This window comes from Phocoena sinus, chromosome 3 (genome assembly GCF_008692025.1).
Source record: "Phocoena sinus isolate mPhoSin1 chromosome 3, mPhoSin1.pri, whole genome shotgun sequence".
NCBI lineage: Eukaryota > Metazoa > Chordata > Mammalia > Artiodactyla > Phocoenidae > Phocoena > Phocoena sinus.
Genome location: NC_045765.1, coordinates 5,306,149 through 5,327,450, shown reverse-complemented (window position 1 = coordinate 5,327,450; position 21,302 = coordinate 5,306,149). Strand labels below are relative to the sequence as shown.

At 52.8% G+C, this 21,302-nt stretch overlaps 2 protein-coding genes across 6 annotated transcripts in view; one reads left to right on the top strand and one right to left on the bottom strand.

Annotated features, from left to right (window-relative positions):
- Positions 1-8,268, bottom strand: part of VAV1 (vav guanine nucleotide exchange factor 1) — a 50,455-nt gene extending 42,187 nt beyond the window's left edge. For 2 of the 5 annotated variants that reach the window (XM_032626831.1, XM_032626832.1), the window contains exon 1: positions 7,745-8,060. In XM_032626831.1, the coding sequence (XP_032482722.1) occupies positions 7,745-7,948 (204 nt within the window). In that variant the 5' untranslated portion in view covers positions 7,949-8,060. Of the gene's footprint in view, positions 1-7,744 lie in introns of all 5 variants that reach the window. The other 3 variants (XM_032626830.1, XM_032626833.1, XM_032626828.1) reach the window with 2 other exon arrangements.
- Positions 8,269-10,612: 2,344 nt separating this feature from the next.
- Positions 10,613-20,979, top strand: SH2D3A (SH2 domain containing 3A). Its single transcript, XM_032625084.1, has 11 exons — positions 10,613-10,725; positions 11,701-11,947; positions 13,626-13,762; positions 15,387-15,736; positions 16,106-16,182; positions 17,691-18,163; positions 18,297-18,412; positions 18,569-18,743; positions 18,832-18,943; positions 19,479-19,664; positions 20,497-20,979. The coding sequence occupies exons 3-11, from the start codon at positions 13,694-13,696 to the stop codon at positions 20,655-20,657; spliced, it is 1,719 nt and encodes a 572-aa protein (XP_032480975.1). The 5' UTR covers positions 10,613-10,725; positions 11,701-11,947; positions 13,626-13,693; the 3' UTR covers positions 20,658-20,979.
- Positions 20,980-21,302: the final 323 nt, after the last annotated feature.

Below are 21,302 nucleotides of genomic sequence, written 5' to 3'. Positions count from 1 at the left end.
CCCAAACTCCCACCCGCAAATTGGCATGTCACCTCCTCCGGGAAGCCTACCCTGATTGTTTCTGGGGGTTCTCTTCTCTCTGCTCTCACAATACCCTGGGCTTCACTCACCCATCACTGAGTGTGTTAATCTGTGTTGTAACTGCCTATTTCCTCATCTGTTTCCATGAGTTTCATGATGGTCTGCGTCTCATTCATTGTGGGATTCTCCAACAGAATGTCTCAGAAATGTCTCTGAGGTGGGTGGTAGTATCATCATTACTATTGTTGTTATTATTGCTGTTATCACCGTCTTCATTTGCCTCATTTTACAGATAAGAAAACAAAAGGTGAGAAGCCACATAACTGGGAACTAGTAAAGGCAGGATAATCTCAGGCAATCCATCCTCAATCATCACTAACCAACTACCACTAACCAGTAGTAAGTAAGCACTCAACAAATACCTCCTAAATCAGGGAGGGATCAGCAAACTCTGTAAAGAGGCAAACAGTAATTTTTTAATTTTTTTGGCTTTGCAGAGAGAAAGCAGCCACAAACAATGTGTCAGCAAGTAGACAAGACCTTGTATCAATCAATTAAACTTTGTTTACAAAAAGAGGCAGCCAGCCCATGGGTTATAGTGTGCTGACCCCTGTATTAAATGACTGAAAAAATGAAGTGAATATTTGATCAACATTTATTGAGCACCTACTATATGCCAAGTGCTGTTCTAGGAACTGGGGACACAGTTGTGAACCAAACAGACAAAAAGCTTTGCCCTGACACTCCACTGGGGGAAGCAGATAATAAGCAAATAAGTTAAAAATTATGGTAAGTCAGAGAGGGCTAAGTACTGTGGAGGAGGGCTTCCCTCGTGGCGCAGTGGTTAAGCCTCCGCCTGCCGATGCAGGGGACACGGGTTTGAGCCCTGGTCCGGGAAGATCCCACACGCTGCGTAGCAACTAAACCCGTGCTCCACAACTACTGAGCCTGCGCTTTAGAGCCTTCGAGCCACAACTACTGAAGCCCACGCGCCTAGAGCTCATGCTCCACAACATGAGAAGCCACCGCATCGAGAAGCCCGTGCAACTGCAACAAAAAGTAGCTCCTGCTCGCTGCAACTGGAGAAAGCCCACACACAGCAACGAAGACCCAACGCAGCCAAAAACAAACAAATAAATAAATAAGTACCATGGAGGAAAATAAAAGAAGGAAGAGAATGGGGGGGGGGGCGTAGGCAGGGGCAGGGGGTGTGATTTTTACATATGGAAACCAGGGGAAATCTCTCTGATAAGAAACCTTCAGGAGATAAGAGAACAACCAGGGTGTATATCTGGGGGAAGAGCGATTTGTAGAGAAAGAACAGCACGTGCAAAGGCCCTGGAGCTGAGTTGCACCTGGTGGGTTCTAGGAACAGTGAGGGCAGGCCCACATGGCTGGAGTAGAGTGAGGGAGGGGGAGAGGGAGGAGATGAGGGCTGAGAGGTGGGCAGAGGCCAAATGCATAGGTTCTTCTGGGTCATGATGAGAACTTTCACTTTTACTCCAAGGGGAGCCATGCGTGGGAGGGCTGGGAGCAAGGGGAGGGACAGGGGTTTCCAGCATCCGCTGTGAGAGTCCTGAAGGGTGACATTTCCCAGTATTGGGCCCAGAGACGAAGTCAGTGAACAGAACAGAATGGAATGGGAAAGAACGCACATTGCAAATGTTGACACCCCCACCCAGGCTTCTGTCCTGGTCAGGCCTAGTGGACATGTTTAGATGCGATCTTCCACCCAACTCAACCCAACCCACTTGGCTGAGATTTGCTTGCACCAAGCCCCACCCCAAGTCCCCAGCTGCATCCTTCCCCCATGGCTCTGGTCCAGGTCTTCCTCGTTCCTCATCCCACAGAGGTTTCCTCTAAACTAGCCCCCCCAGACCTGCAACTCTGAAGCCAGCTAGGCATCACCCTGAGGTCCTCTGGCACTGCCTTCTCTATATCCACCCAACTCATTTCCTCGTCCTCCCTGGCACCCAGCTAAGCTACATTCCCATTCCTGTCTTGCAGTTGGATGGGACCATGTGACCAGTGGAACAAGAATGGAGGTGATGGTGCCACTTCTGGGCCTGGCCCCATGAAAACCTCTCAGGGTTTCCCTCCTCATAACTCCCTCCTTGTCCTCTGGCTGAATAGAGAACTCCAAGGGCTTCAGGGAGGATGGGGCCATGAGACGGAAAGAGCCCAAGTCCTGTAGGGACTTTGTAAAGAAGGGCTATCCTCTTAATCCCCCAGTTGACCCAAACTGGATTGTGATATAAGCTAGAAGTAAACTCTTTAAATTCACTGAAGCAATGCATTTCATTACAGCAGCTAACATTTTGCACCCAGACCTATACCACATCCTACAGGCAAGCTCAGATCCACTGAAATCAAATTAGCAAAAAAGAATGACTCCCATTAATTTAGCACTTGCTATACATTAATTGTACGTCAATCACCATTATAAGAACTTAACTTGCCTTATCATGTTGAACCCTCACATAACCCTGAGATAAAGGTGCTGTCCACACCCCCAATCTGTAGATAAGACAACCTGGGCAGAAATAGGTTAAGTAATTTTTTTTCTCCAAGATCACAAGGCTAGTAAGTACCTGACTTGAAATTCAAAGCAGCCCAATATATAAAGAGTTCCTAAAAATCAATAAGAAAAAAATGCCAGCAGTCCTAGAAGGAAAAAAATAATGGGCAAATGATATGAACAAATATTATTTTGCAGAGAGAAAATATAAATAGTTCTTAAACATAAGAACAGAGGCCCTACCTCACTCAGAATAAGAGAAATGTATATTGAGTCATAATGAGCTTCATTTATCACCCAAGTTGGCAAAACTCCAAAAGCTTAACAACTGTTGGCAAGGCAGTGGAGAAACCAGCATTCTCATTGCTAGAGGTAATGTAATTGGAACAATGCATATGGGAACAATCCCATACAGAGAACAATTTGGCAGGATCTACTGAAAACACAGACTCACCCGCTTTGAGCCAGCAAACCCTTCTGAGAATTTATCCCATGGATATACTTGCTCATGTATCTGGCTGCAATAATAACATTTATATGTAGCTAGATACTTTTCTAGGTTCTTGATAGTAACTCATTTATCCTTCAGAACAATGCTTCCAGATGGGTATTTATTATCTCCATTTTACAGATGAGGAAACGGAAGCACAGAGAGGTTAAGTAACATGCCCAAGGTCACACAGTAGAGGAGCCAAAAAACAGTTCATGGACAAGGTTATTCATCACAGTTAGTTTGTCAGAACAAAAGCCTGGTGCAATCCAAGTGCCCATCAATAGGGGTGATGGTAAATTAAGTGATCCCCAAACCGTGCAATGGAATACAGTTTAGAGAAACTGTCCCTGGCCACATGCCTGCGGGGTGGCCAAAAAAGAAACAGAGTAGGGATCCTGGTACCAGGCTGCCTGGGTTTGAATTTCTGACTGTCACTTTCAAGCTGGGTGCCCTGAGGCAAGTGACTTAACTTCTCTGTGCCTCAGTTTTCCCATGTGCAATATGAAGATAATGATAATATCTACCTCGTAAATTGTTATGGAGATTAAACAAGTCAGTGTATAGAAAGTGTTTCGACCAGGGATCAGCAAACTTTTTCTACAAACATCTGGATAGTAAATACCTTCACCTCAACAGGCCAGACACTCTCTTCATCAATTACTCAACTGTAGAGTTGTAACTGGAAATCAGCCATAGATAATACATAAACAAATGGACGTGGCTGTATGCCAATAAAACTTTATTTATAAAACACACTTGTGGTTCAGATTTGGCCCTCCAATTGTAGTTTGCCAGCCCCCAGTTTAGATGAATGCCTGGCACACAGTTAGCCCAGTATAAGTGGTTTGTTAAGTAAATGGACAATCTAGAATATCATGCAGTCATTTTTTAAAGAAGAATGAGAACAATCTCTATGTATTGATTTGGAAAGATTCTCAAGATGATGGTTAAAGTGAGAAAAGCAGGATATAAAGCAGTGGGTGGTATGTACCATCTTTTGTAGTAAGAGACGAGGGTAGTTAATAAAAACCTGCATTCCTATTTGCATAAGGAAATTCTAGAAGGCTATATAGTCAACTTAAAGAAAAAAGGAGTCACTTATGGAGGAAGGTAGCACCTGGGTATCTGAAGAAGATGGCTAGAGGTTACATTTTTTTCCCTGTGCACCTTTTTATGTGTTTTGATCTTTGAATGATACACATGTATTATTTAACCAAAGTGTCAAATATTTTAAAGATTCTACCAGGCTGTCTGTCCCCCAGCACAGGGTGTCGCAACCTCAGCACTGTAGACATTGGGGCCGGATAATTCTCTGTTGTGTGCGACATTGTCGGACGTTGAGCAGAATCCCTGGGCTCTATCCACTAGACATAGTGGATAGAAACCACCCCAGTTGAGAACCACTGCCCTAACCCAAACTCCTCCAGGCTGTGCTATGCTGCCAACCTTCCCCATATCCCTCATTTTCCCTAAAAAGACTTTTTATAGAGGGTTTATCAGGTGTCAACACAGTGCTGAGAAGTATTGAAATACTACAACAGTCTTCCCCCAAAAAGGTGCCGTTTTTAGCCACAGTTCACAGATGGGGAAACTGAGGCTCAGGGAGGCGAAGCCAGCAAGTGATGCTGTCAGGACTGGCTCCCAGGTCTGTCTCCTCCAAGCCACCACCATCAACCCCCACCCGAGCCCACAATTCCTATTCTAACTCTCCTACCCTCTCCCTTCCCTACCTCTGCCAACAGCACCAGCATTTACAGGCTGGGGACCGAAGCACAGAGAGGTTAAGTAACATGCCCAAGGTCACACAGTGGAGGAACTGAAAAAAGATTCATCATCTTGGCTCCAGTGACCACTCCCATCCTGAGTCTAATCAGCTCCCCCGTCCTGGTGGATCTTTCCCACAATGGCTGTCACATTTGTCTCTACCTCTTCACTTCCTCAGCTTTAAAGTTTCATCTCTGCCACCCGGAATTTGGGCTCCCAGAGAGAGTAAGAGTGTCTGGTCATCACTGTGGCCACCTATGATGGTGTCATCGTCTTTCTGGGTCACAGATCTCAGCCTGGAGACTCGCTTCAATCTGACCTCACCCATGAATCATGCCCACCAGCCGGCCCACTCACTGCCCTGCAGCGCAACTACGTGGGAACCGAGCTGCTCCCACCTCAGAGCCTTTGCACTGGCAGTGCCTCCTGCCAGGAGTGTTGCTTCCTCAGACTCACATGACTCGTTCCCTCACTTTGCCCAGGTCTTTGCTCAAATGTTGCCTCCTCAGTGAGGCCTCCCAGACCTCCTACGCAAAAGTGCAACCCCACATTCCCAAGCCCCCTTCTCCAGGCCATGTACCACCTCTGACAATGTATATGTTTCCTTATTTGCCCACTGTCAGTGCCTCCCACTAGAATGTGGGCTCTTCGACAACAAGGGTTTGTGTGTGTCTTTTTCCCACTGTCTCAGCACCAAGAAGAGGCCCAGCGTACATGATAATTGTTGATGAATGAACGAATGAATGAATTAATATGCTCTTCCCACTCTCTACCCAGGGAACAGTGGAGCAAAAGCCGAGGAACTCTGAGGAAGAAATGAGAGAAACTAGGAGGCATCCTAATTCCAGGCTCCACAACTTTATGCCATTGTGTGTCCCCCACCCCATTCCACCCCCATCAGGAACCCTCCCTTTTCTCTCTCTGCCCTTCCATATCCCACTGGTAGTTCATGGCCCGGGCTTAAATCTGTTGATGGACAGGGACTTGAAAACTTAGAGAGGCTGTTCTTGTGATACCTCCCTCCGACTTAATGTGACCACCTTTTAGCTTCCTGCTCGTGGCCCCACTGTGAATGGGGCACAGGGCTGAGCTTCAAAGGGAGACAAAATGCACAGGGCAGGATGGCACAGAGCTCCCAGATGGGGAGGATCGAGGATACACCCCTGCCCAGTGCAGGGCCTGACACAGCTAGGCACCGGAACCCAGAGCAATTAGAAAACTCCTACTCACCCTTCAAAACCCAGCACAAATGTCCCCTCTTGCATCAAGCCCAACTCTCCCAGGCAATGTCTTGCCTTTGCTCCAGGGCCCCCAGCCCAGAGATTTCTTCCTCTGCCCTGGTCCTGACAACACAGGGCTGGGGGATGTCTGTCTCTCCCAGTCTGGGAGCACCTTGAGGGCCAGACCCAGGCCTGGGTCCTCGGTGTTGCCCAGCACAGAAAATCAGGACACATTAGTCCCTGCAGCTGCCCTCCTAGAGAATAATGCCACAACCCCTTGCCTTTTATCAGAAAACCAGCTACAGGGAAGATGCAGGGAAGGATAGAAGTTCATCCTTAAGTCTAACCACTTTCCCATTAGCTGCTGTTGAAGCCTCACTGGATCTCGACTGCTCACAAGTCTGGGGCCTGACTGGTCTGACAGCTACTTCCTTCTGTGTGGAAGCCAGGAGGCAAGGAAATGGAGGAAAATTTGGGATGGCCTGTGGCCAGAGCAGGTGGCTGGGGGTGGCAGGGGAATCTCTAGGGTTCCCCCGCCGCCATTCTTTCAGGAAGCCTGCCTGGGCTAGGGGAGGGTGGGCCTCTTCCACGTGTGGCCCTATCCTCAGGAAACATCCCCAGGGACCCCCATAGGCCCACTCCCTGATCACTGACTGCCCCTCCCCCCATCCGCACAGGGCATCTCAGGCCAGAGAGGAGGCAATGCCCCAGCCTGCCCACCATCCGTCCCCAGAGAGGTCCCCCTCTAGCCCACAGCGCGTCCAGACAAGCCTTTCCTCCCAGGGTAGGGCTTGAGGGCTGGATAGCAAGTGTCAGGCCCACAGGGCAGGCAGGGCAGCCCCAACCACCAGCCATCACTTTCCACCCAGAACTCAAGAGGCCAGAGGGAACCAGAGAAGGTACAACAGAAAGAGAATCCAGTCCAGTTACCTCCCCCACCCCACCGCATTCAAATAGGGATTTGAATAGATTTCCTGAGCTGGGGGTGGTCACAGTCAAATCCTCCCCCGCCTGGACCCCGGGGCCCTGGCAGAAATCCCTACAGAGAAAAAGCAGCTATTTCTAGGTTCCCAAAACCCCAGGACCCACTCTCAGGGTTTTGGACCAGGTCCTGCCTCAATGTACCCCCTGGGATGGATGGAGTTAGGAAGACCAGAGCCCCAGGCCCATAGCACCCCACCCGCCCCATGCTGCCCCAGGCCCAGGCAGGAAGCCAAGGGGAAGATGTGAGGGGAAGGAAGGGGCCCAGCGCCTGGGAGGAGGAGACACATGTGGGGGAAGGAATCGGAGGAGGCCCCTCCCCCATAGCCAGAATCTTGGGGGGTGGGGGGGTCAAAGGAATTGAAAGCCTCAGACACCCTATTGGCCACCCAGGGGGTTCCTAGCCCCCCTCAAGACCCCCACAGAATCCCTTTTTGGGGCTTGATCAGCACTGGAGCCAGCCTGGGGCTTTGGGAGCTTTAACCCCAAGTTTGCCAGTTCTCAGCCTAGATGTGGGCTAACTGTGAGCCTATGAGCCCATTCCCGTTAACCTTGGGTGGGCCACCCCTGTATCCCCAAGTGTTACAACCCCCATATCCCCCGTACCCTGTGCCAGACCCCGCGGCGGGGGCGCATCCTCCGCTCTACACGGCTGGCCCAGAGGTGCAGAGCAACAAGCCCCTGGGTACCAGCCTGGGATGCCTCCCACCACCCACCCTGGGGCAGGTCCGTCAGTGGCCGTCTCACCTGGGACATCTGGGGACGCAGGTTGACCTCCCGCAGGTTGATGGCTTGGGGCAGCAGGTTGTTGAGCAGCTGGCACAGAAGGACGCCATCCCGGAGGGCCTGCGCCAGTTCGCACACCTGGGCCCCATCCCAGGTCACGCGGTGGCTGGGCGGCAGCACCCGGCACTGGATCAGCCAGTGGGTGCACTGGCGCCACAGCTCCATGGCTGCTAGCTTCCCGGGCCGGCCTGTGCACCCTCGCGGCCTCCTTCGCCGCCCGCCCGCTTGCCTCTGCTAGCTAGCTACCACTTCCTCTTCTTTGCCTGTAACTGTCGCCCTGAGACGGGGTGGAGGGGGAGCCGTGGGAGTTGGTGGGGGGGGGGGCACCTGCAGCCCAGCCCCAGCCCAGCGCCTTTCAAGCAGGACCTGGCCTCTCCTTCCCCCACCAACTAGCACTGGGGCATCTGGGAGTGGGTTCAGGGTAACAAGGCGGAGGCCTGCCGCTTTCCTCTGTGTCCAACCCAAGAGCGGTACAACCTCGGAAACATACTCAAGATCCACCCTGTTCTCACCCCTCCCTCCTCCGCCTCCACCCTCATCCAGCCCCCAACCTTGGCAGCCTGGACCAGCACAGTGTCCTCCGCCCCATGGCCGGGCTCCTGTCCTCACCTCCCCCCCCCAATCTCTACTCCCCACATCAGAGGGCACCTATGAACACCTAAGTCAAGTCGGGATGCCCCACAGCCCCCCTCGTCTGGGATGAAAGTCATCCCTGCAGCCCACAAGGGCCTGCATGAGAACTCATCACCTCCCTGCCCTACTTCTCCCACTCTCCCCCACTTTGTGCTGTTCCAGCCAAATGGGCCTCCTCAGTGTTCTTCCAACATACTAGGTAGCCCCAGAAGTTTGCCCTAGAATCCTGCCACAAGGCCTTTGCACATGCTAGTCCTCTGCCTTAGGCAATTTCACGGCCAGCTCCCTCACTTCCTGCAAATCTTGGCTCTAGATCATCTTCTCATGAAGTTTTCCCAAACCTCTCCATTTCAGATCACAGCCTTTTTTCTCACCCCATCACACCCTATCCCACTTCCCCACCTGTTATTTTATTATACTTATTTCTTTATCGTGTATTGAGAAATTTGTGTCTGGTGTTGGAACCACTCCCCCCAGCACCTGGCACATATACATGCTCCATAAATATTTGTTGAATGAAGAATGAATGAATAATTGAAAGCTCTATGGCTCTACCTCTGACATTTATCCCAAATCCGTTCATTTATTTCCATGGCCCTGGCCACCATCATCTCTTTTTTTGGACTTCGATAGTGTCGTTCATTGGTTTAGCAAATATTTACTATCTTTGTAGCCCTTATCATTACCTGAAATCATGTGCTCGACGAGGTCTCTCTACCCACCTCCATCCCACTAGATTGTGAGTAGTCTCCCCCCTCCGTCTCACAAGCACCCACCCACTCCACCCGCCACCGGAGCCACCCCCCGGATTTTCCTTTTTAATTATTGTAACCACTAAGGGGCGCTAGACACCTTTCACTGGACATACCCCCTACCCTCTGACTGTATCAAAACCAGGCGGGGAGTGGGTCAAGGAAGGGATACCCCTCAGCCTGTCCTGAGACTGGAGTCTCTTCCACATTGGCAAATGGGGAAGCCCAGCCTGGAAATTCCCAGATTTACGATCCTACAGGCACCAAAACTTTCTTCCCCAACCATCCGTGGCTCTCTATGCGCCAATTTTCTCATCTGTAAAGTGAGTGACAGTAACCTTCACCGTTTAGAATTACGGCAGGGGTCAGAGATGGTGGGGCTGCAAAGATCAGAGGAAGACAGGATAGCGCTCCAGGGCACCGGGCTTGAATCCCACCTTGACCAATCACAAGCCGTGTCAAACTTGGGCAAACTTGGGCTGAGCTGTCCCATGCCTCAGTTTCTGCATCTAGAAAATGGGGTGATGAAAACAGTACCCATCTCATTGAGAGGTCTACGTAAAAATGCAATGTGTTGAAGCTGGGCAAGCAAAGAGAACAGTCCTGGCATACAGTAAGCGCTTAATGAATGTTAGCTGCAGCTACTGCTTTCAATTCTGTTGTTATTATTATGCGCCCTCAATAAACTTGGCCAGAGCGTCCTCTGTCTGGTTCCAGATCCCTCCCTCCCCCACTTTTCTCACCCTTGTCTCCGGGAGACAGGATGGAAGCCCCCCTCCCCTCCTTCCCTCCACGTAGGAAACCACCTGAAAGTTTACTCCCCAGTCCTGCCAGAGTCTAGATCAGCTCCAACGTTCTGTTACTAGGAGAGGCTGTCGTGTTTTCCCGCATCTCTCTCCACAAAACCCGACACCCAATGGGGTTCCTTCCCGGAAACCGAGGGGGGTGGTCTGGAGGAAGCTCACCGGTCACGTCACAGCCGCCACCACTCCCTGCCAGGCGAGAGAGCCCGTAGGGACCGCCCCGCCCCTGCCCGGAACACTGAGGGACTAGGAGACACCGCCTTGCCCCTTCCCAAGGGGCCAGGGATGCTTAGGACCAGCCGGAGGCCCTAAGCGGAATCGAGGGGCCTGGCTCTAAGGGGCGGAACTAAAAGAGGAGTGAGGAGATGAGTGGGCGTGGTCAGCCCGAGAAGGGCGGGGGCAAATTTAAGGGGGCGGGGTCCACTAGTAGGAACGGAGTTCCCAAGGGGGCGTGGTCTACGGGAAGAAGGTTTTTATCTGAAGGGGGCGTGGATAGCGAAAAGAAAGTTTCTAAGGGGGCGGGGCGAGAACAAGGGGGCGGGGCGAGAGCCCGGAGGTTATGGTTGGAGAAGGGGCGGGGCCTGGAGGGGCGGGGTTTAAATGGGAGGGACCAGGTGTTGGGGCTCGGTTCCCCTCGGGCGCGGTGGTTGAAGGCTGGACCTGGCTGGGACGGGGAGGGAGGGGTCGGGAGCCGCAGAGCCTCAGGCTTCCGCCAGGCCCCAGGTTCTTGGGAGCTCCGCGGGTCCCGGCCCAGGTGAGTGAGGGGCCCCAGGCAGATCCAGGACCGGGAGATTACTGGGGCAGGGAGTTCTCTTTTCCAGGTGGGGCCACCAGCTCTCAGAGAGGATCTGGGTGTCTCCACATGCGTCCGCGAACGTAAAAGGAGTCGCCTGACTGGGACGCTGTGTATCACGCGTGTCCGTGTACCTGGGCGTCCTCCTCCAAGCGTGTTTTCTGTGCAACACGGAAAGCCTCCCTGCTTCCACTTTTGCCTGAACGGTGTTTTTAAACCACAGACCAGATCGTGCCCCTCCCTCACTTCAAACCCGTCCCGTAGCTCCCCTTCCACCCTACTGAGATGAAAATTCGAGGTCCACCAGTTCCTGCATCGTCTCTGCCTATCTTACTGCTCTCCACTTCACTCCTGGCTCACAGCATGCAGCCCCCCCAGTCTCCCTGATGATGTAAGATGTAAAAAGCAAGCTCCAGGCCTTTGCACTTGCCGTATCCCCACCTGGACTGCTCTTTCTCCACATCTTTGCATCACTGTCTCCCCTCTACTGAGGTCTCAGCTCCTACGTCACCTGGTGGGAGAGAGCCTCCTGACTACCTGTTTAAGGTGGCCTGCCCCAGCCAGCCTCCTTGACATTTCCCTGTTTTATCACCTTCATTGTTCACCCTTAGATATTACCTTCTTCATTCATCCTGCGCTTATTTGTTTTGTGTCTTGCCCACCGGAAGGGCCGTGGTCTCATTCATCACTGTTTCTCCGGGGTCTAGAACAGAGCCTGGCACGCAGTAAGCATTCAACCAGTCAATGTTTGCTCAAGTTTGAGGCTCCGCGTCCACCTGTGTCCCTGTGTCTCTGTGCAGGTGGCTGCCCTCCTGCACATGTGTGTACGTGTATGTGGCCAACAGAGCATGAATAATCCCCTTCCTCCTTTCCCCAAGCTTGCCTCTCACCCACCGCCTCTTCTGACTCTGCCCTGTTCCTCTCTCTTCTGCCCAGGTATCCAGAAATTATTCCAAAGGACGCAGGGCAGGTGGATGACTTAAATGGCCTGTGGCTGACCTGTGCCCACTCTGAGCTGCCCCTGAACTAATCAGAGCCTTGTCAGCGACGCACCACCACACCCACTAAGGGGCACTTAAGACAGAGGAAGCTGGAGTCCGGGGACTCTTAAGACCAAGGCTGGGCCTGGCCAGGTGACAAACAGGAAGTGCTCAGGCATCCAGGAGACACACCTGGCTTTCAGGTATGTGGCACCGGGAGACAGCACTCTGTTCAGCTCCCCTGCCCCTTAAGCCACCTAGGGCCAGTCTGGGAACTTCCTGACCCTTTCAGGCCCTCAGCCCAGCTGACTCAGGTCATAAGAATCCGGGTGCTATTTCCCTGCAGACCCCGCCAGGCCCAGAAGATCTTGGGGGCAGGGGAAGCAAAAAGCAAACTGCTTGCTTCCCTCCCATCCAGGGCAGTTTTTTCCACCAGACACTTGAGACACACCGGGGCCTGAGGCCTGCGCCATGATTAACATGTCCTAAAGCATCTGAGACCTAAATTTGACTGCAGTAATAAGGAAATGGATCTGCTCCAAAATATGAAAATCTGCAAATGCTTATTTGCTGACAAGTCTACAAAAATATGACCCTTTAATGTCCTTAAAAATGGCATTACATGGGGCTTCCCTGGTGGCGCAGTGGTTGCGAGTCCGCCTGCCGATGCAGGGGACGCAGGTTCATGCCCCGGTCCGGGAAGATTCCACATGCCGCAGAGCGGCTGGGCCCATGAGCCATGGCCGCTGAGCCTGCGCGTCCGGAGCCTGTGCTCCACAACGGGAGAGGCCACAGCAGTGAGAGGCCAGCATACCACAGAAAAAACAACAAAAAAGTGGCCTTACATTGGAAAGGCACCTATGGGTTAGATTTTTGTACAATCTAAGAATCCTTGAGTATGCATATAGGTGACTGAGATGCTATGGACTTTAGTAAATTAAATTCTCTCCAGCCTACAATTTCTTTCACCCCAAGAACCACCTGGCTTGCTCCCTCAAAATCCTTCCAGTGTTCACCAACAGAGACCTTCCCGGGCCACCCTATGGAAAAATCTTAACTCCACCCTTGAATCTTCATACCCCATCCCTGGTTTCAGTTTCTTGTTTAGGTCTCTCGGATCTATCCTATACTTCCTCATCTAGTTACTTATTTTTCCAATCACAGTCTTCCCTACTAGAACATCCCTAAGGACAGGAATTCTGGTCTGTGTTGTTCACTGCTAGGTCTCTAGTGCCGAGAACGGGCATCTGGCACACAGTGGGTGCCCCATGAATGTTGGTTTGAGTGAATTTGTTAATTAAATTTCGCCAAAACGTAGCAGTATGTCATCTGCGTAAAAAAACTGCATTACATTTGAAAGCAATGCAGAGGTCTTTTCCCTTTGCAAGAATCCCAGTGAATGCATGACTCTTTCCATGAAATCACAGCCTATTCTAAATTAAAGTTACTCATAGCCAGATTTTAATCTGATATATATATATATCAAATATAATTCAGATATAATTTATAATTAAGATATATAATCGGACTATGGGTAACATCTTTAACTTAAAGTATAAATATATAAATAGTCATACAAAAATGTTTATATATTTTAAATATAAATATTTATATATAATTATATTTATATATTTTAAATATAAAAATATTCTATATTAAAATATTATATAGTATACATTAAAATATTTAAATATTATATATAATTTATGTAAAGATATACTATATATTAAAATACAATATATATTTTTATATATGCATATACAGAGAGAGTTGCAATTTAAGGTTCAATAAGATATGGGCTGCTGTCTTCAGAACCATGAGGAACATGGAAGGGCTGAGCCAGATGCTCAGGATTCAAGAGTAACTACTCCCATTTTACAGATGAGGAAGACTGGGGCCTGTTGGAAGTACAAAGCACAGCCCCTGCACCCTCTGCCCCTGAGAGCTCCATGCAGGTGCCACAGGATGGAGAGGACTTTGCTGGCCAATCCTGGTACCACGGCCCACTGTCCCGCCAGGTACCGCTGCCTCCTGCAGGACCTCAGGACCATCTGATGGGGAGTCTCACCCCTTTGACCTTTGACTTACTGGGTACTCCTGGATCCCAGATGAGGGGCTTAGGGTCAAGGTCTATCGGAAAGAGTGGCTCAAGGCCTGGGGGCTGTCTTGAAGCTTCATTGGTGTGGCATGTCACTTCTTATATTTAAATTTTCACTTCCTTTGGGATGGTGTTGAGGATGGTGTTGGGGATTGAAGAGGGTCCTAATGACCCCTCAAACCACCCCTTGGCTCTGCTTTCTCTCTCTGGATCCCAGGCCACCCGTGGCCACCAGGGGCCCATCTCCCTCTCAATCCAAAGTTCCTCACCCTCATCTCCAACTTAGGGGTCACCTTCAGGAGTTCCAGGACCTGGGGTATCCAATCAAATCATGAGAGGCAGTGTAGCTTAGTGGTTAAAACACCACACTTTAGCACCAGACAGCCTGGGTTCAAGTCCCATCCCTACAACTCACATTGGGTGTGAACTAGGGCAAGGTATTCGATATCTCTGGGCCTCAGTTTCCCCATCTGTAAAATGGGCATAATAGTACCTACCTCTTAACCTTGGTAAAGGATGAAGTGAGTTCATACATTTTACAACTAAAACAGTGCCTGGCAAATAACAAGGGCTATACATGTGCCCATTGTGCATACTGTCCAGTCCCCAGCCCCCATCACCAGCTCCACTTTTCCCCTCTGCAATGTTGTGGCCCTCAGCCCCTGTTTTCACACCAGCCACGATGGCTGGCATAAGACTGCTTGACCATTATTTTAAAGGTTGATTTAAAGGCCACAGTCTGTTGGGAAGGACCCAGTGAATGGCTTTTCTGGAAGCCACATTTGCATAGCAAGCTCAGTGCATGTCCTTGGGTTGGAAGTTGCATAAGTCAGTGCTGGCTAGTGGCTGTAAAAAACATTCCCAAGATGTCACCAGCCAGACTTGATCAACATTGAAGGGTGTGACTTCCCCGGTGGTCCAGGGAAGACTCTGCACTCCCAGTGGGCAAGACTCCACACTCCCAATGCAGGGGACCCAGGTCTGATCCCCTAGTCGAGGAACTAGATCCCACATGCATGCTGCAACTAAGGGTCCACATGCTGCAACTAAGAGTCACATACCACAGCTAAAGATCCCGCATGCCGCAACTAAGACGCAGTGCAGCCTAAATAAATAAATATTAGAAAAAAAAAATGTAAGGGCTAGTTCATGTCACACCTTGAGGGGATGCAGAGCTCCAAAATGAGTCAGACCCAAGCCCTTTCCATCCTGTGTCTTCGCCATCCCCTAGGGCTTTGGGGACATCAACTGACAGGACAGAACCTGTAGGATTGTACAGGAGAATTTTATTGGTCAGGTCGGGACATTCCCCACAGCCCTCCTGCCCTCATACCATTGGCCAGATCTTGTCACATGACAGCTAACTGCAAGGGAGCCTGGGAAATGTAGTCCAGAGGTATGCCTATGAAAAAAGAAGAAATGGTCTGACACAATGGTATCCAGTCTCTGGGTTTTTTTGAGTGGGTGGAGGGGGGTGGGTAGTCATCATTAACTACTGATACAGGCTTATGCCTAAACCCCTTGCCCCTGTCCTCCAACCCCAGAAGGCTGAGGCCCTCCTCCAGCAAGATGGTGACTTCTTAGTTCGTGCATCTAAGTCCCGTGGGGGCCACCCTGTGATCTCCTGCCGTTGGCGGGGCTCAGTCCTACACTTCGAGGTGTTCCGTGTGGCCCTGCGCCCCCGGCCAGGCCGGCCCACAGCCCTCTTTCAGCTGGAGGATGAGCGTTTCCCAAGCCTGCCTGCCCTGGTTCGCAGCTATGTGACCGGCCAGCGTACACTGTCCCAGGCCACGGGAGCTGTGGCATCCAGGCCAGTGACGCGGCAAGGACCTATTCGACGCAGCTTTAGTGAAGACACCCTTCCAGACGGCCCGGCTTGGACAGAGCCACTCAGGTACCACAGGCTCCCAACCTCCCTGACGACACCCAACACCCCCCAGGGTTCTCCACCTCGGCACTGTCCACTAGTGACATTTGCGGCCAGATTATTCTTGGCTGTGGGGGACCGTTCTGTGCATTGTAGGATGTTCAGCAGCATCCCTGGCCTCTATCTACTAGATGCCAGTAGAATCCTCTGTACGTCATCCCCCTAGTTGTGACGACCAAAAATGTCTCCTGACATTGCCAAGTGTCCCCTGGGGGTATCAGGCACCCTGGTTGGGATCCACTGGTTCCGAATGATGGGATGTAAGGTTTTATGGGTGTTGATGGGGGCTGCTCTGCGCAGAGTAGGACAACACATCTCCCCCATCTCTGTCCCCAGAGCTAGGAAGCGGAGTGACAGTCAGCCCGCAGGCTTGGAGCATATGGGGCAGCCAACAGCAGACCACCCTGGTTCAGGTAAGGGTCTTCCAGGACAATACATAGCTCAGAGACTGCTCTGCCACTCACTACCCAAGTGAACTTTGGCAGGTGACTTAACCTCCTGGAAAAAAGAGATGGTGATGCTCTCAATGTTGTCATGGTAATGAAAAAACACAGGACTAAGGAACTTTGTAGGTGCTTAAAAATGTGGGTTTATGATGATTCCAAGAAGCCCTCTGTTCTCTAACCATGGCTGACCTCTCTAATAATTCCTCTCACATCCCGTACTCACTCTGGCCACATAGTCTTCCTTCCAGTTGCTGGAACCTTCCAAATTTGCTCCTGCCTCAGGGCCTTTGCATTTGCTGTTCTCACCATTGGAGAGCCCATTCCCTAATCTTTACCTGGCTGACTCCTTCTCATCTAATGTGAGTTCTTCAAAGCAGCTGACCCTGACCATCCTACATAAAGGAGGAGTCCCCCTTATACCCTGACTGCCCTGTCCACACCACCCCCCAATTCAACATGAGCCCTCATTGTGTGCCAGACACTCTGCTAAGTGCTGAGATATGTCAATGAACAAGAAAGACAAAGATCCCTGCTCAAGTGGAGCCAACATCCTATTAGAGGAAGAAGGGCCAGGAACAACAAAAATGAGTCAATTACGTATGCTTTGGGTTAAAAATTAAAAGCAGGACACAGTAAGGAGTATGCGAATGGCAATGAGTATTACAATTTTAAGTAGTAGTTAGGAAAGGTCCCATGGAGAAAGATTTGAAGGAGATGAAGGAGGGAACGATGTGGATAATTGGATGAGAATGACCCAGGCAGAGGGAATAGCCATTGCAAAGGTCCTGGGGCCAGAACAAGAGTTTGAACTGTTCACTGAACCAAAAGGAGGTGAGTGTAGCAGAAACACTGGGAGTGAGGGGGAAGTCACGAGAGATTGGGCTCAAACTGTGAGGGCTTCTTGGACTAATATGAGGACTTTGGCCCTTATTCAGAGCGAGCTGGGAACCGTGGGGAGGTTTTGAGCCCCTATAACAGGGTCGACTTAAATGCTTAGTAAATACAGAGTCTCCCAAAAGTCTGGGTGCAGTTTTAAGTTCCAATAACCTCAGAAGTAAATATGCCACAAACTTAACAAAAGACATCATTTGAAATTTTGATAAATTCAGTTTCTTTGATGCTTATGTAGCTTTGTGAATTTTGAATGACATTTTTCATTTTAATTTCATACAGTCAGGGCTTACCATCTTCAATCAGAGGGGCAGAAACAAAGAATTCAAACTTGAAATGTAGTATTCAAAAATTGCAAAACTACATACGTGTCAGAGAAAGTTCGTTTTCAAACCATTGGTAAGTGTGTAGCATTGATGTTGGTGAAGTTGTTCAATTTCAAAGCCACACCAAGATAGGCTGGGATACCTGGTTATTGGCTGAATGAGTGGATGAACCAGGAGGTTAGTAGCCCATGAAGCCACTGACCCCTCCCAGCTATCTTCTCTGTGTACCTCTTTCACCCCCTCTTGTATGACACCCAGGAGCTTCCACTATGCCTGCATCTGCCCTGCCTCGGACAGGTAGTGACTCCGTGTTGCTAAAGGTGCCCGTTCCCCTGGGGTCTATTGCTGACAGCCTCAGGGCCTCTGATGGGCAGCTTCATGCCAAGGCACCAACCAAGCCACCTCGAACATCCTCACTGATGCTGCCTGATGCCTCTGGACGCCCCCCAACGTACTGTGAGCTGGTGCCCCGAGTGCCCAGGGTCCAGGGAACACCTGCTGGCCACAGCTGCCCAGAGCCAGAGGCGCCATGGTGGGAGGCTGAGGAGGAGGACAGATGTTTTGCAAGACCGCAGGCAGAGGTCTCTTTCTGCCCACCTGACAACCCCTTCGGCCTGCTGGGCTCCCAGAATCGGCCTCTGGAAACCGAAGTCCTGCATACTCTCCATGGCCTGTTCCTGGAGCACCATCCTGGGAGCATCGCTCTCCACCTGCTATTGGTGGATTGCCAGGTGGGTCACCTACAGAGGTTTTTCCTCCCCAGGCAGGGGCTGAAGCCAGGACAAGGGCCAACCCCACCTCACATCTGTATACTCACCCTGCTCCCTTGACTTCTCTACTCTTACCCTGGCCCCCCATCGCCAGGCGACTGGCCTCCTGGGAGTGACCAAGGCTCAGCAGGGCGCCATGGGGGTCGCCTCTGGTCTGGAGCTGCTCACACTTCCCCATGGGCATCGCTTGAGGTTGGAACTGCTGGAGAGGTGAGCCAGCCACCTGGAATCCCTAGGGTCTCCAAATCTCCCCATTCACGGTCCCCTAGGGAGGTGGGGCATGGGCAATGCCACCGACTGTCCCTCCTCACCCCCGCATTGCAAACCTCCCCACTGCCCCCAGACCCTTGCCTTCCGCCTCCACAGGCTCGAGACGCTGGCACTGGCGGGGGCGCTGGCAGTGCTGGGCTGCGCAGGGCCGCTGGAGGAGCGCGCGGCCGCCCTGAGGGGCCTGGTGGAGCTGGCCCTGGCGCTGCGGCCAGGGGCAGCGGGAGACCTGCCCGGACTGGCCGCGGTCATGGGCGCCTTGCTCATGCCCCAGGTGCGTGGGAAGCGGGGATGGGGAGGAGGCCAGAGAGCAAGTGATGGGAAAAAGTGGAGAGGAGGCGGGCTCAGCTCTCTTCCTCCAGGTGTCGCGGTTGGAACGCACGTGGCGCCAGCTGCGAAGGAGCCACACCGAGGCTGCGCTGGCCTTCGAGCAGGAGCTGAAGCCGCTGATGCGGGCGCTGGATGAGGGCGCCGGTGAGTGGCATTTTTCGATGAGTGGTAACTAAGCGGAATCCCAATCCTGTCCTAAGCCCCGCCCGGGTCTTAGGTCCCCGCCCCTGCTTCTCTCCTAAGCCACGCCCCCTGCCCTAAGCCCGGCCCCTGATTCACTTCCAGCTCTATGCTAGGCTCTGGCCTCTGGGTCTCGTGCCAAACCCCGCCGCTTCTGTCCTAGGCTCCACCTTGGCCTTACATTCCGCCCGTTGTTTCGGTCCTAGGCTCCGCCCCTTAAGCAAGGCTCCGCCCCTTAATCAAGGCTCCGCCCTCCTCGCCCTCTGTGCGAGTCTCGGTCAGGAACTAATCCCTAGGCCCCGCCCTCACTCTGTCCCAGGCTCCGCCCCTGCCCTAGGCCACTCCCCGGCCCTGCTCTGGGCCAGGCTCAAGCCTGTTTCTGACCCAGACCCCAACCATTGCTTTGTCCTAGGGTGCCTCGGCCCAATGTATGTCGCATCCTCTTCACCCTAGGACCCGCCCTCTGCCCCTAGCCCAGCCCAGACCCTTGCCCCAACAGGACCCTGCGACCCGGGGGAGGTGGCGCTGCCGCACGTGGCGCCCGCGGTGCGCCTGCTGGAGGGCGAGGAACTCCCCGGGCCCCTGGACGAGAGCTGCGAGCGGCTGCTGCGCACCCTGCACCGGGCGCGTCTGGTGGCCCGGGACGCGCCCAGATTCCGCGAGGCGGCGGCTCGGCGCCTGCGAGGTGAGCGCCTCCTCTGCGCCGGGTTGCCAGAGGGTCCCGGAACACCCCTCATGCTCCAACTCGGTGCCCCCAAACCCACCGGGCCAGGAACTAGAGCCTCCCACCACGCCTCCCAGAGCCCCACCCAAACTGGGACGGCCCGGCCCCACGGGGTTCTCACCCTAACACACGCCGCAACCTGCAGTGTAGACGGAAACGGTGCCCTCTGCCCCCAAAGGGCGGCCCAGCCCCCCAGAGCCACGCCCACAGGGCCCCACTCCCACTCTTCCACCAGGGAAGGCCCTGCCCCTAGAGGATCTCGATCCGCCACCAAGAATGCCCAGCTCCCTCCAAATGACTCAGACCTTCAACCTGGTAGAATAGAACGGCGCCCCCGCTGAGCTCAGAGCCACACCCCTCTCCTGCCCTGGGGCAGCCCAGCCTCCAGGATCCCCCACCTGGGTCGTCCCTGCCTTCACTGGTGACCTTAGACCCCCTGTCCCTCCAACATGGGCCGACCTCCTCCCCCCCCCAAGTTTGTCGCGAAGGACGGCCCGGACCCCAAATCCCACCCTCGGGTGTGGCTCCATCTCCAGGTACAACCCCTAAAGTGGGTCCCCCAGGATCTCGCCCCAGGAACAGACTGCCCCGGTGCACCCACCGAGCCCCTCAGCCACCCCACCCCCACTGCTGCAGACTCAGGAGCTCCCTCCTGGCTAACCCTACCCAGTTGTCCAGGTAATCTCAGGCTGAGTCCCTCCGGGGTCAAAGTCCCGAGGGAACAAGGCAGGTATGGGAGGGGCAAGGCAGTTGCCTGGGCCCTGCCCCCAGCCCCACCTTGCCCCGCCCCCAGGATTCCGGCCCCACCCGGAGCTGAGAGAGGCCCTGACCACTGGTTTCTTGAGGAGGCTGCTCTGGGGGAGCCAAGGAGCTGGGGCGCCGTGGGCCACACGTCTTGAGAAGTTCCAGCGCGTCCTCACCGTCCTGTCGCAGCGCCTGGAGCCTGACCATTGAGAGCACAGACCGCCCCCCCCCCGCATCTTCACGCTGGGATACCAAGGCTTCCATGGAGACCAAGGAAGCCGCCCAAGCTTTCTCACACAGCCAAATGCAGTGGGGACCTGCGCCCTGCCTCACAGGAGGGGACCTGGTTTGCAAGAACCCACCCTGTGCCCTAAAAAGGCACACTGATCCTGGCGGAGGGCAGCCTCCTCCCCACACTAGAAGACCCAGATGTCTGGAGGCTCTGGACGCCCTCTCCCACATGCCCCCTCGCATATCCCACAAAGGGTGAACGTGTGGCTTTTAATGTTAAAGAGAACTTGCAGATCTGTAAGAGGCCTGAGTTCAAATATGTTTTAAAAGCTGTGTGACTGGGCTTCCCTGGTGGTGCAGTGGTTGAGAATCCGCCTGCCGATGCAGGGGACACGGGTTCGTGCCCTGGTCCGGGAAGATCCCACATGCCGCGGAGCGGCTAGGCCCGTGAGCCATGGCCGTTGAGCCTGCGCGTCCGGAGCCTGTGCTCCGCAACGGGAGAGGCCACAACAGTGAGAGGCCCACATACCGCAAAAAAAAAAAAAAAAAAAAAAAAAAGCTGTGTGACTTCTACTAGATCACTTGACTTCTCTGTGCTGGCCTTCAACGTAAAAGTGGGGCTGT

Bases quoted from the DNA above. Each gene is read 5' to 3' on its own strand.
- SH2D3A (XM_032625084.1), top strand. From the start codon at position 13,694: ATGCAGGTGCCACAGGATGGAGAGGACTTTGCTGGCCAATCCTGGTAC. The intron at 15,737-16,105 runs GTACCACAGGCT...CTCTGTCCCCAG, and splicing joins GCTTGGACAGAGCCACTCAG to AGCTAGGAAGCGGAGTGACA. The intron at 18,413-18,568 runs GTGAGCCAGCCA...CCGCCTCCACAG, and splicing joins AGGTTGGAACTGCTGGAGAG to GCTCGAGACGCTGGCACTGG.